The sequence below is a fragment of the Squalius cephalus genome (assembly GCF_949319135.1).
Source record: "Squalius cephalus genome assembly, chromosome: 13".
Classification (NCBI taxonomy): Eukaryota; Metazoa; Chordata; class Actinopteri; order Cypriniformes; family Leuciscidae; genus Squalius; species Squalius cephalus.
The window spans coordinates 27,857,435-27,872,952 of NC_137134.1; the positions used below are offsets into that span (position 1 = coordinate 27,857,435).

The 15,518-nt window shown below is 39.3% G+C and overlaps 2 protein-coding genes across 2 annotated transcripts in view; both read left to right on the top strand.

Annotated features, from left to right (window-relative positions):
- The window catches only part of LOC307169806 (muscle M-line assembly protein unc-89), a 536,691-nt gene extending 532,653 nt beyond the window's left edge, over positions 1–4,038 (top strand). Inside the window, exons 21-22 of the mRNA XM_079890622.1 lie at positions 528–827; positions 3,066–4,038. Of these exons, the coding sequence (XP_079746748.1) occupies positions 528–827; positions 3,066–3,115 (350 nt within the window). The 3' untranslated portion in view covers positions 3,116–4,038. The remainder of the gene's footprint in view (positions 1–527; positions 828–3,065) is intronic.
- A 10,543-nt stretch (positions 4,039–14,581) lies between these two features.
- On the top strand, positions 14,582–15,510 carry LOC307169633 (uncharacterized protein; the record flags this gene model as incomplete). Its single annotated transcript, XM_079890362.1, has 3 exons — positions 14,582–14,876; positions 15,027–15,338; positions 15,428–15,510. The coding sequence occupies 3 exons, from the start codon at positions 14,582–14,584 to the stop codon at positions 15,508–15,510; spliced, it is 690 nt and encodes a 229-aa protein (XP_079746488.1).
- Positions 15,511–15,518: the final 8 nt, after the last annotated feature.

Here is a 15,518-nt window from a genome sequence, read left to right on the forward strand (position 1 = left end):
AAAATAGTTCCAATCGAAGCCAAAGCATGAAAAAATATATTAAATTATGTATTTGCAAGAAATATGGTATTTATGTTAGAACTTGTTATGAAGTATTAAAGTTATTAGTGTTACATTTTAATTTGTATGTCACTGGCAATTTATTTGTACCAGTTCTCTTGACTCACATACTGTACGTACGTACGTACGTACGTACGTACACCCACACACGGTGGTGGCACTATCATTATGAAGACTTTCCATTGGCTTAATGGTTTTTCTGTCCCCCAAACATAACCCTCACAGAAAAAATTCCACAAGTACTTCCTTAAGCTTTTATTTAGATCAGCACTTCTCAGATCAGTTTTCAGCAAACTGGAACTGAGACAGTAATAAGAATTTTCTGTGTGAGAAGACAGCAAATCATGTCCATCTGAATGATATTGATGTAGTAGTTTCAAGCTGTGATGTTCACATGCACACTCTTGATCTAATAGCAACATGTCTTTGTGTTTCTCTGTTTCTATGTGCTGTTGTCATTAATGAAGGGAGGAACATATCAGTGAAAGAGGGAAAATCACTCACTCTAGAGACTAAAACTGAAATACAGAAAGATGATCAGATACAGTTGAGGTTTGGAGATCAAGACATTCTCATAGCTGAAATCAGAGGAGGGACTGGAGAGACACATGATGATGATGAGAGATTCAGAGGCAGACTGAAGCTGGATGAGAAGACTAGATCTCTGATCATCGCAGACATGAGAACTAAAGACACTGGAGTTTATAAACTACAGATCAGCGGCAGAAGAGGAACCACAAACGAGACATTTCTTGTTACTGTCTTTGGTAAGTAGTTTTTCAATTTATTTTTAAAATATAGATGTCTTTGTGAAAAGTGATGACCCACTTTGTGTTTTTGCTCTATCAATAAAAATAGTTCCAAACAAAGCCAAAGCATGAAACATATACTAAATAAATAATGCATCTGCAGAGAGAAATATTGTATTTATGTCAGAATTTGTTCTTATGTATTACAGTTATTAGTGTTGCATGTTTAATTTGCATGTCACCGGCAGTTTTTTATTTTTTTATAAATACTCTTATGTACACACAGTGTTTATATTCCGACTATTTTAGACTGGTCAGGTGGGGAGTAGCCCAGTGCCTGCGTGACTCGTCATAGAGACAGTAATCTTATGTTCATAATCTGAAAACCACGTCCACTGGGGGGAAACAACACTCTCCATTGACTTTGTAATACGCCTCCTTGTCATTTCTTGCTTCTAACAAAAGACAGAACATTGTCTAAAAGCTGCTATGTGACAGGGTGTACAGCAAACAACTAAAAAAACAAGTTTTCGACCCCAAAAAACAAGTGTTTAAGGAGACATAAGTGGACACAGGCACTTGAGTCAGAGCGCAACGTGTCATATTACTCTGAGTAACTTACACCCGCTGGAGGGGAACGTAATCGCCAACAGGATTTTATTTTTAACCATGTCAAAGGATTATTTCACTATGTGAACCAGAGAGGAGGAGATATATTGAGAAACTATGTTTTATTGGGGGTTAGGGTCTATATCAGTGTCCCTTTTCTTACCTTCCTTTTGTTGGAGAAATGATCCAACTGAATAATCTACAACTATAAGATTGAATCACCAGGAAACAGCATAATTTAACCTAACGTTACCTAACAAAGATCAAAACGCATAGCTAAGATTCTTTCAACCCTTAACATATGTAATAATAATCAAGGCACATATATCCTCAGCTTTATGAAAGATAGAGGGAAGCAGGGGTGCAGTTGATTACTAAAATGATGGGGCAAGTTGGCCCATAATAATAATCTTGTATGGACATGTTTGTTCGTCTTGGCTCAAAGCCACTTGCTTCGAACTTTTCTTCACGTTAATTACAAGTGATATAATGAAATATTTCTATTCAAAACAATATTTTGTGTCCAATTATTTCCTCAACTTATTTTTGGGATTGAGGGAAAGGTTAATTTCCTTGGATTTGATCTGTAAGAGTTGTGGTCACGAAGATGATTTGAACTGTTTCCCCTTTTGTAGCGACTTTGCATGTTCTTTAGACAGGGTGACCATCCTCTAATAAGTGTCCCCCAATACTTTTGTATAAGCTAAAATATGATCACACCTCAGATTTGATCCAAGGCTGAAAAATCTCCCAAGGGCTGTCACTGCCTTCTGCCATGTGTTCTCGTGCAAAAAACAACGTTGCATGCTGTGCCTGCGTCAGACTGATGATGACTGGACAGGATTTACTGCCAGTTTTTCATAATCACGGATTTAATGATAATTAAATTTTAAACGACAAACCGCCAGGACATTTTATCGTGGTTTATCCTGAAACCGGTAATCGTTTCAACCCTAATTACACGTTTTGTTGCTGTCCTGCGTCCACAAGTACTTCCTTCAGCTTTTATTTAGATCATAAATTCAGTTTCTTGAGAAAAATATGAAAAGAAAGAACATGGCACTACAAGACGCATCTTGCCAGGCTTGATGTCAGTGATCATTGGTTCACGCATGTTTTGAATTGAACAAGCAACAGCTCGCTTGACAGCTAACCTGAGATGTGATTATATATGACCTTGTTTTTTTTTTTTTGAAATCACAATGTCTAATGAATGAAAAATTGTCATTGTCTAATATGTCTGTGATTGTTGTTTAAACCTCATCCTCCACTGGAACTGCTGGAAGCAGGTGAGATTCTGTTGTGTGTTGAAGCTCTTTAGCTTAAGATCATGATCGTTCACGAGTTTACACCAAAGATCCAGGCAAGACAAGATTAAACATGTAATTGCTTCCAAAAATAATTGCCTACAACATTCTGAAATTTGCCAGTTTAATGTGACATGTAAGCTATGTATCGTTTCTTTTGCAACGACTCTATTTTCCAGTCATAGACCAGTGCATAGATTGACTCGGAAGGGGAGAATTGGACACATCGGCCCGATTATCTTGTAGTGTGTGTTCAGCTTAAGTTTTGAAATCTCTAGATCAGTACATCTCTCTTTTTAATATCTGTAATTGTCTGTGTGTTTTCTGGCTGATTCCTCAGGAAACAGAGTGAATGATTCAGCGACTGTAGAGATGCCGCCGGTGAATTAAGAGGATCGGGATGCAGGGACTGAACAGGAGGGGATGAGTTTACTTGTGATGAGATAAGACACGCCCACCAGTGTCAATCACTCTGACATCATCAACAGTTCAGCTCCAGCGTCAACAACAAAAACATATTTCTGCTTATATGAGCCTTAAAGTGAGAAATTAATTTGTGTCTGTTGAGCTGTTAAACTTGCATGTAAAAAGCTTCTTTGGTTTTAGATGAACTGGGAAACGAGTTTCATATATTGTTTTTATGTTACACTTCATACCTGCTAACATAATACTAGTCTGACTTTTTGATTTTGTGTGATTGTAGACAGTGAGTTTAAGTAATATGCTTTTTTCTTTGATGTTTTACCACAGCAGTATTTCTCTAACCATTGAATGTGTTGTTTTATGCAAATAACACCAGTGCCAGATTAATGTTGTTGTTCAGCATTGATCACGGTGTCTTTAAAGCTGAGATCACATGACCTTCTCTTCATGTGTAGAAAACCATTAGTGCATCTTTGACCATTCAGGGTTACTGAAATGGAAGCTTTAACTAAGTTCTGCCAGGAAGACTCAATCACTACGTCACTTATTACCTTCATCTCTATCCAATCACGTCTTTATACTTTCAGTATAAAAGATAGGTACTTACACATGTTTGAGTTCGCAGATGCCGAAGCCACAACAACCTCCACCCTCCCCACCACCACCAGGATGGTCCTGTCTATACCTTCTAAGGGGGTCGGCTGCGCCCTGCCTTCGTCTTCAGGCAGGAGATGCAGATCCGCTACCCTCGGATTACGAGCTATGGACGGGGCCTACGCCAAAGAACTTTACAATGCTTGCCGGGCTTTCAATAAATATATGCTTTGTTACATCACTTTATCTCCAGAGTCTTTCTGGTAGAACTTCACTGTAAGTGACCCTTTTATTGTAAAAAAAAAAAAAAAAAAACAACAACCTGATGTTGACATTCTTTTTAATATTATTTCCGTTAAAATTGCAAATGTGTGCCTTATTTTACTTTAGTAATTCTGCTTAAATAAGAGTCTGATCTGAAGTGAATCTGTTCATCTTCCAATCAGATGTGAATGCCAAATTGTAAATGTGATCTGAATTTTTTTGTATTCACGAAGACGCACTTTAATTTCTCTTGTTGCACTTATAGCAAAAAAGGTGGAAAAAGTGCCTTTGTTCAATCCTAGTACTTAGTTTCACTATAACCACAGTGTGTTGTGTTTTGTGTTGTTTTATTGATTTTGACAAAAGCATCTGCTTGAGGAATACATGTTCATGTTAAATATAGATATGCCTCTGATCTTATTACATTTCTGTCCTCTAGTGAAAAAACACTTATTTTGCTTCCTAACAGCTGTCCAATCCAGCCATGAAAATGCTCTATAGATGCACTTCATCTTTAGCATGCAACTTATACCTATATATTCAATATTAATAAATAATAAAAAGGTAAAATTGTGTGAAATGTGTGTTGCTTCATACCATATTTACTGTATGTACACAATAAAATCTGAGTACATTAAATCTGAACTTAGTTATAACCATAAAATATATTGTGTCAATCATCATCGCAAACAAAGAAGATATGAGAGTATAGTTTCAGACGTTGTTCAACTAGCAGAATTTGGTAATTGAAGTGTACCAAGTGAAGGTTTTGTGTTCAAATTTGGCATGTCATTAAAAACCGAATTACAGTTCAAGGAAAGTCCAATCTAGCCATGCAAATGCTCTATAGATGCACTTCATCTTTTTGAGCACCAGATGGCAGAAGAAGAGTAAAAAAAAAAAAACTCACCCAATACCCAAATTTATACTCTTTTGTATGCAAGGCCTCGTTGCTTTTGTAATCTGTGGCTATTAATACAAATTATTAATATTATAATAGTATTATACACTTATTAATAACCATAGAAACAATAGTAGGTATAGTTTATTTCTATGATACAGTGGTGTTTTAGGGCCTTACTTTGAAGGCAGGTTGTGTATTACTTTATATTACAAAAGTCTGTGTATAAAACAGGATTAAAGCGCTTAAACGTATTTAAAGGGATAGTTCACCCCTAAATTAAAATTATTTCCTCATATCACTAATATAACCCCCTGAATGTGTGTGACAGAGTTCAGATGTGTGGATGTCTGGTTGCTGATGGGATTGTTAAGCACACAGCTGGAGGTGTTTTTATTCTATTGATTAAATATAAGTCATTTCTCAGGCAGTAAATGTGGATCTTTTCAAAGAATTTAAGGAGCGCTGGTCTGTTCTTGACTCTGTCTCGCCCTGCCATGGTCTTGTCTTTATCTCAACCCCCCAAAAGGCGTACAGTTTCAGAACAACATCAATTATACTCTTACACATGTCACCAACTACATCATCATATCAGGTTGAATGAATCTGATTGGCTAAGAAATAGATAAACAGTTCACTTTCACAAAGGGGCTGATAGGCTGAAGCATCACTTCATTAATGATACGGCTGAAACCCTGAGGTCACAGAACTGCTTTATCTGGCGCCAGCTTGTCCTTTCATCTTGTGTTCACCTCATTTGTTATTATAATTGTGAAATCAATTTAAAGTACTTGGCAACATTTGATTCAATCTTTCTACGGTCAAATTCATCTGACAGTGTTTCATTGTGAGAGTCTGATGGAGTTTGTATCTGTCATGTTCAATGTGATAAAACAGTTTAAACACTTTAAGATTCACCCGTTCAAACTCACCTTTCTCATTGTCACAGTGTCTGGTTTGTGTTTCCCTGGGTAACCACTAGAGGTCCTCTTTCCCCACGGTGTCATTCACTCTTACTACATTTCCCATCATCCTGTTCTGTCACTCATTGTATCATTGCACACAGCTGTTTCCCGTCACCTTGTATGTATATACCCTGGTTGTTTCAGTGTTTGTCACGGAGTCCTTGTTATTTGTTACACCACTTTGGAGGTCTGTTTCTTGCCTGTTCTTGTTTTGTTTCTCGTTATGGACTGCTTATATGGATTTTGACCCCTGCCTAGACTGGTTTATGAGTTACGGATTGCCCAATAAACTGCTCTTGGATCTATCCCTGTTTCCGGTGTGTGGTATCGTGACACTCATTGTTTGAACAACAGTGGCAAACTACAGGAACATCCTTTGAATGTCTGAGCATATGTGCAGCTAAAGAGATTCTTATTCTTATCTCAGATTTAATACAATTAATAATACAATAATACAATACAAAATACAATACAATAGGATGCAAGTTCCTTACTTTTTATTTTAAATGCTATGCAGTGACAAAGTAAACATTGCAGGCATTCACAGTTGTTTTGATTGTGAGAGAGGATAAAACGTAGCAGAACATCTTTCTGTCCTCCACTCCGCTTTCAAACTCGTCTTGATCTGACCTCATAAACCAGCACAGCAACAGCAGCCACGCCCACCAGAGCAGAGAGAGCCAATCGGATCACAGCTTCAGTGAATCCATAATAGTGGACATAGTCTAAGGTTGAGAGGAAAGGAAAATGGTACACATCTGCATTTTTATAACAGTAAAAGCTCTTTTCATGTCACGATATTATATTGTCATGTTTATCAAAATAAAACTGATTAAAAAACGCAGATCCCACTTCATTGATAGTATAGGCTTATGTTGAACTTTATTCTTGTACAAAAAGACACTGTGTTAAACAGTACAAAAAGTATTAAATGAATGACGTTTTTTTAATTCGTTTTTGCCGTGAGCACGTGATTTGTGACGGCCAAAGCTTCGTTCGCCTGAGAATCACATGACTGCATCACCATCTCGAAGAGAACACAGCTGGTAAGTGCTACAATTATAAGTTCAGTTTTGTTATGTCTAAATACTATCATAATTAATTTGGTTGTAGAATTTGTTGGTCACTCCCATAAATTACAAAAGCCAGTTTGGACGGAATGAGATTAAAGTGCTCAAAAGAGGAGTGACAATCGTATTTATAGGACAACTCCAGTGAAAAATGAACCTTGGGGTAATTAACACATGGTTACCGAGTCGATCGTTCCCTGGGGTGTGTTTTCATGATAATCGAATGTAAAGAGTTTTATTTATAAAAACAGATTAGCTCATAATGTCACCAGCACAGGTCGGGGCGGACATCAGATGACCAGCCACGCCCCTCACCCGCGCACCACCGCGAGGAGCCGACACCGCAAGGACACAACAGGCAGACAAATGAGATTTATTACGATCAAATACTTTATTGATTTAAGAGGTCTATTAAAAAGCAGTCTTTGATCTGTTGGCAACGGAACTCAAGTGAAGGTAGAGATAACTCTTCTTCATGGGACTCGGTCAGAGAAGGGAGGGCGCGTGCACTTCAACGCAGCTGTTCACTTGCATAGGTCAAATGGAAGAGAGGGTATGTATTGTACCAATGTAGATGTGCGCTCACAGGGCTCAGGCAGAGAAGAGGTTAATAGTATTTCACCAGCGCAGCTGTACACTCACAGGGCTCAGGCAGAGAAGAGGTTACGTATCTCACCAGCGTAGCTGTACACTCACAGGGCTCAGGCAGAGAAGAGGTTAATAGTATTTCACCAGCGCAGCTGTACACTCACAGGGCTCAGGCAGAGAAGAGGTTAATAGTATTTCACCAGCGCAGCTGTACACTCACAGGGCTCAGGCAGAGAAGAGGTTAATAGTATTTCACCAGCGTAGCTGTACACTCACAGGGCTCAGGCAGAGAAGAGGTTAATAGTATTTCACCAGCGCAGCTGTACACTCACAGGGCTCAGGCAGAGAAGAGGTTAATAGTATTTCACCAGCGCAGCTGTACACTCACAGGGCTCAGGCAGAGAAGAGGTTACGTATCTCACCAGCGTAGCTGTATACTCACAGGGCTCAAGCAGAGAAGAGGTTAATAGTATTTTGTAAGAATTGATTTTCCTGTTAAAACAAATCTCACCCTGCAATAACGCCATAAAATGCACCTGGACAGCAGATAACAAAGGCAGAGCACAGAACCTTGTCCTGCCCAAACTTATCTCATTGTCCCCTTGTTTGACGTCAACTCATCCCCCCTCTCCCTCCTCAAGGAATGTATTTTAACACAAATGGTGTATCTTGTGAATATGTTGGTTTTCCTTTTCATGTTTGGTGTCATTTAAAAGGGCACAATGCGATTGGTAAAATGGTCTTAATTTCATTGCAGTCATTGGTTTAATGAAAAAGATTGATAACTTAGGAAAATCCTGTATATCCTCTCTGGCTGATATCTGTTTACGATATCTCCTGAAACCAGGTGCTACCCCCGTGGGGTACATGGATTGGCCCAAACAACTCTAAACAACATTTGCTTAACCCCCCTTCTGTTCTGATCTGGTATTTAAGGTGAGGGAACAGAGCAACCTTTGGGAATCTTTTACCAGGAGAATATCCCGCAAAGTAATGCATGTCAGTATTTTCCTGTTGGAAAACCCTGACACATTACTGTGTGTCTTTGTCAGGGAAACATTACTTACTTTTAGAGTCATCTTTGAGTAAATTATGTTATGTATTTTCTGAACTGGCTTTTAATAATTTACTTCTGTAATTGGCATGATATATTTTTACCTGACAAATAAATGTTACATCTTGATTTATTCTGAAGTATTCTGAAATCATTATTTTAATATATTTAAGGAGGCTGGTGCTACCGCAAATTTTAGTTAAGGTAGGTCAAACTAAAGGCACATGTATGAACGGAGCAGTAGGCACGTCATCTGAAGACCTTTTGATTTCTGTCCAGCACTGGTTTAGCAAGTTGTATGGAAATGGCTAAATTAAACTACACTCTCTAGTTTGAGTGAGCAGTAGGCAACTGACTTTAGAGGTATTAGCAAACCCTACATCCTCTGACTAAAATCAGAATTAACAAGTTTGTGTCCGTGAGAAACACGAATTGGCCGATGTGATCTCTGTGCGGCATTGGGTCCATAATGAATTAATAACTAAAAGTATGGGATTACTCAGAATAATCAAAGATCTAAATTAATTCATAATCAATGTTTATGAATATTTTCTAATCAGAAATACAATCTAAATTTGATTATCATTTGAAATTGGAGTCAGATAGACGCATAGAGCTAAAGTAATACAGTTTCACCAGCGCAGCTGTACACTCACGGCCTCAGGCAGAGAAGAGGTTAATAGTATTTCACCAGCGCAGCTGTACACTCACAGGGCTCAGGCAGAGAAGAGGTCAATAGTATTTCACCAGCGCAGCTGTACACTCACAGGGCTCAGGCAGAGAAGAGGTTAATAGTATTTCACCAGCGCAGCTGTACACTCACAGGGCTCAGGCAGAGAAGAGGTTAATAGTATTTCACCAGCGCAGCTGTACACTCACAGGGCTCAGGCAGAGAAGAGGTTAATAGTATTTCACCAGCGCAGCTGTACACTCACAGGGCTCAGGCAGAGAAGAGGTCAATAGTATTTCACCAGCGTAGCTGTACACTCACAGGGCTCAGGCAGAGAAGAGGTTAATAGTATTTCACCAGCGCAGCTGTACACTCACAGGGCTCAGGCAGAGAAGAGGTCAATAGTATTTCACCAGCGCAGCTGTACACTCACAGGGCTCAGGCAGAGAAGAGGTCAATAGTATTTCACCAGCGCAGCTGTACACTCACAGGGCTCAGGCAGAGAAGAGGTTACGTATCTCACCAACGTAGCTGTACACTCACAGGGCTCAGGCAGAGAAGAGGTTAATAGTATTTCACCAGCGCAGCTGTACACTCACAGGGATCAGGCAGAGAAGAGGTTAATAGTGGAGTAAGCTAATCGATGCTTTACCACAGAGAACTTTCTCTTCATTGATGATACCAGAGGGAATCGACGTATTGGTGATCCAGGTCCCCCACTGCCTCGGCAAACACCCCCACACTCGTGTTCTGTTACAATCTTCACAAACAATCACACGTGGAAAGGCATGAAAGACACTGCACTCACAAAATTAAGGCTCTGGCGTGGGGCTCCGTCCGCCACTCGCACTGGAAACTCGGTGGAAATCAATGGCAAAGCATCAAACACATTCTAGAATAGCAAACTCATCCAAGATGTCCATTTAAACGTCATTCCCTTCCAGACGTTCGCCACCAGCAGCAATTGCGCTATAATCCAATTCCTAATACCACTTATCTTTATCTGCCGCGGACTTTCTCTTCACTCTCCCGTTAAACTCCAGCCTGCGAAGTGTACTCTTTGCCCGGCTTCCGCGGTCGCTAGTTAATACCACTAACAAGGCTCAAAATAGCCTCGCACTAACACGGTAGCATAATGAGGGTCCCTACATACAAAACGAAGCATGGAGAACTTTGTAAGTGTTAATTACCCCAAGGTTCATTTTTCACTGGAGTTGTCCTTTAGGGATAGTTCACCCCATCATATCACAATGTCATACCTGAACGGATCTGGCAGAGTCCTCTGATGTCCAGATGTTGAGATTGATTTCTGATGGGATTGTTGATCACACAGCTCAGCTGTATGTGTTTTATCCTGATATTCCACCTCCAGATGTAAAGAGATGTTGCTGCTGAGATCAGACACACTGATGCTGGACATACACTGATTCCTTTGTACCAGGAGAGTCACGTAACTCACATTTACCACTGAACACAACAGTGAACATTTTGAGCTGGATGATGAAGGATTTTGTGCACAATATCTGGTGATGACAGGAATGTGCAGAAGAGCTGAATAACACAAGAAAATAAAGAGACATCAAAATAAAGTCGGAATAGTAAGTGCCAGTGTCTTATTGTGACAATTTATAAACAAAGAATTATAAGAAAATGAAATACAAAAAAAAAAAAAAAAAAAGCGCACTTCTGAGAAATAAAGTCGCAATTGTGAGATATGAAGTCATAATTGTGAAATACTGTATAATGTTACAATTTTAAGATGTCACAAGTATTAGAAGTAAAGTTGGCACTGTGAAATATACACTCTATTAGGAACACCATACTAATACTGTGTTTGACCCCCTTTCACCTTCAGAACTGCCTTAATTCTACGTGGCATTGATTCAACAAGGTGCTGAAAGCATTCTTTAGAAATGTTGGCCCATATTGATAGGATAGCATCTTGCAGTTGATGGAGATTTGTGGGATGCACATCCAGGGCACAAAGCTCCCGTTCCACCACATCCCAAAGATGCTCTATTGGGTTGAGATCTGGTGACTGTGGGGGCCATTTTAGTACAGTGAACTCATTGTCATGTTCAAGAAACCAATTTGAAATGATTTGAGCTTTGTGACATGGTGCATTATCCTGCTGGAAGTAGCCATCAGAGGATGGGTACATGGTGGTCATAAAGGGATGGACATGGTCAGAAACAATGCTCAGGTAGGACGTGGCATTGAAACGATGCCCAATTGGCACTAAGGGGCCTAAAGTGTGCCAAGAAAACATCCCCCACACCATTACACCACCACCACCAGCCTGCACAGTGGTAACAAGGCATGATGGATCCATGTTCTCATTCTGTTTACACCAGATTCTGTCTCAACAGAAATCGAGACTCATCAGACCAGGCAACATTTTTCCCGTCTTCAACTGTCCAATTTTGGTGAGCTTGTGCAAATTGTAGCCTCTTTTTCCTATTTGTAGTGGAGATGAGTGGTACCCGGTGGGGTCTTCTGCTGTTGTAGCCCATCCGCCTCAAGGTTGTGCGTGTTGTGGCTTCACAAATGCTTTGCTGCATACCTCATTTGTAACGAGTGGTTATTTCAGTCAAAGTTGCTCTTCTATCAGCTTGAATCTGTCGGCCCATTCTCCTCTGACCTCTAGCATCAACAAGGCATTTTCGCCCACAGGACTGCCGCATACTGGATGTTTTTCCCTTTTCACACCATTTTTTGTAAACCCTAGAAATGGTTGTGCGTGAAAATCCCAGTAACTGAGCAGATTGTGAAATACTCAGACCGGCCCGTCTGGCACCAACAACCATGCCACGCTCAAAATTGCTTAAATCACCTTTCTTTCCCATTCTGACATTCAGTTTGGAGTTCAGGAGATTGTCTTGACCAGGACCACACCCCTAAATGCATTGAAGCAACTGCCATGTGATTGGTTGATTAGATAATTGCATTAATGAGAAATTGAACAGGTGTTCCTAATAATCCTTTAGGTGAGTGTAAAATAGTTTATAGAAGGTGCCAGACTGCAAAAGTTTTTTTTTTTTTTTTTTTTTTTTCTTGGAGAAATGGGATACAGTATTTGGGTACTTCCCATATTTGGACCACCATTTGCCTGAACAGAGAAGTGATGAGTTTTGCAGTGTGAACTTCCTCATCGAAAGGTTTTTTTTATTTTCCTCACATTATGATTAAGTCATTATGATTGAATCACCCATCATCAGTTGAAGCTTTCATTCTGGACTGAGAAAGACATGAAACATGAAAAGCAACCAACCAAAGTTAGGTTTGATTTTAATGTAGACCACAATAGCAGACCAAGTGGAAGATTTGCCATAGATGACATGTCAGGGACAAAGTACAGAGCCTTAAAGGGACATGGTGATGATGGGAAAAATAGGATATGGGAGAAAAAAATATTTCAGCACTTTTGCATTCTCTTGCAAAAGTTTTGCATTCTCCCTAGAAACTTTGCGTTCACTCACAAAACATTTGCGTTCCCCAGACAAACTTTGTGTCCCTCTCAAAACCGTTGCATTCCCTCTCAAAACCTTTGTACTCCCCAGACAAACTTTGCATTCGCTCGCGAAGAACTCAAAAGTTTTGCGAGGGAACACAAAGGTTTTGCGAGCGAATGCAAAGTTTATCAGGGTATTGCAAGACTTTTGCGAAAGAACAAAAAAGCATTAAAATACATTTTTCCTCCCATATCATGCTTTTAAATATTTTAAAAATAAATTAACGCACCATATATGATTAAATACATAACATTTTTGTAATCAAGTAATTTTTGTTTTCATTTTATTCAAAGCAACTTTACAGAAGTCATGCATAATGCCTTATCCTTGGCAAATCATCTTTTGCACTGTTCCCTTAAGTTTAATTGGTGGCTCAACTTACCCACCAGCCCATATTTTACCCCATATCTTAACATATTATATTATGATAATTTAATAATCCTACTCGAAATAAGAATATGGCAAGAGGCAAATCAAATGTGCAGACAGTATAATGCTCTGCTTACCATAGATGGTGACAATGAAATTCTTGTTCGAGACCTTGTTTTCAACAACGATTTCGATTTTCTAAAGTCCAGCATGTTCTGTGCTGATGTTTGTGATGGTCAGAGATCCAGTGTGATAGTCCAGCTTCAGTCTGTCTCTGAATCTCTCATCGTGAAAGGTCTCATTGTGAACTCTGTTGATTTTAGCGATGTGAGTGTCTTGCGGTCCAAACGTCCACACTATCACATTTCTCTGTAGTTCAGGAACATCAGAGTGACAGAATGTCCCTCCATCACTGATACTGTCTCTGTTTCACCGGCCTCAACACCAAACACACCTGGAGAACAAGCGCAGGAAAAGATTCACAGTCACAGCTGATGATGCTTTAATAAAACAGTAACTAAAAACAAACAAACATTTACACCTTACCAGCTAAGTACAATATCCACAGACAGAAAAAAAAACAAATGTGTGATGCATTTTCTTCAAGAACCTGCAACCTGCTAACCCTTCACGAGTCTAAAGAGGTAACGACTTATTTGAAATGAACCCTGAAACTGTTTCTCGCCGAGATGAGATGCAGTTCCTTGTTTTGCGGAAAAGTCACAGAGAGACTGTGCAGTCAGTAGGCCTACTCTGGTGTGTATGTAAGAGCATTTTACATGTTAATTAGCATTTCCCTTAAATCCCACAATAAATGTACTTATACTAATGACTTTCTCTCTTCAGCCATTCCAGATCCAGGTTTGTCTGCTGGTTATATTGTGCTGATTTGTGTGTTTCTCCTGCTGTGTGTGGCTGTAGCTCTGGCTGTGATTTACTACATGTTCAGATACTCTAAAAGGAAAGGTAATCATTATCTACAGCTAATATAGCAAAAGGAATAATCCTATATGAGAGTTTTAAAAGTGTATTTAATTTGCATAACTATGTTTTTTTTTTTCAATAGAGAAATACTGTATCTTTAACAAATTATACAGTGTGTGATCTTAAGAAAAACAGGAATTGACTGTAGCTGTAAAGCAGTCTGTGATGCTTTTGTTCCTACTTAAGATACAGGAAGTTCTAGAATCCTATAAATGCATTTTAAAAAGTAACTTAAAATAAATTGAAAACCAACAGAAAAAAAGAACATCCCTTTATTAGGATTGCACCTTAACCTTCATTGCAAATGCATTCTCACTGTTTTGGAGCAAAGCTATTATTTCTGATGGGACTTCAGACATTTATAGTGGTTTATTCGTAATTTTTTCTTTAGAATTTTAACTATTTGAAAAATCGGTTAAAACTTTTTTTTATCTTGGTGCTGAGACAGAAAATAAAAAAACGATGTCGGTGACGGAGGGAAATTCTGTCACGCTGAAAACCAGTGCAACTGAAATCCAGAGAGAGGATGAAGTACTCTGGACATTTGGACCGCAGGACATGGTCATTGCTCAAATACACAAAAAGGCCGGTAACTTTTCGTACGCCAACGATGAGCGATTCAGTGACAAACTGCAGCTGGACCAGCAGACTGGAGATCTGACCATCAGCGACATCAGGATCCGAATCTCTGGAGATTATCAGATGCAGATCACCGGCAGCAGAGCCAAAATCAAGAGATTCAAGGTTATTGTACGAGGTGTGTGGGTGAAATACTTCTAACACTCTAGTGTTGTCTGTAAACGTGTTAATTTGTTCATTTTAAACTTCATTGAGGTCTAAAGTGGGTTTTGAGTTGCTCATCTGCACATATCAACATGCTTTGTTTCTATTTCTTTATGAAATGAAGTGGACACACTGAAATTCACGGAGGGAGAGTCTGTCCATCTGCAGACTGGTATTACCGAAATACAGAAAGATGATCTTATTCTGTGGAAGTTTGAACCTATAAACACCCTCATAGCCAAAGTTGATGGGCAAACCAATGAGACCAGCGTCTACGATGTTGAGGACGAGAGATTCAAAGACAGACTGGAGCTGGACAGTCGAACTGGAGATCTCACCATCACAAACACCAAAAGCAGCGACTCTGGAGTTTACGAAGTACAGATGAAGAGCAGCAATAAAGCTTCATACAAGAAATTCAACGTTCTTGTTTGGCGTGAGTAGCTCAAGATAATCACAGTATTGATAGTGCGGTTTACTTTCACATTCACATGTTTCTTCTATATGTTTCTCTCTCTTTGGCAGTGAATACGCTGAAATATACAGTTGGAGATTCTGTGACTCTACAAACGGATGTTTCCGAACTGAAGAATGATGAGCGGATATAAGTTTAGCG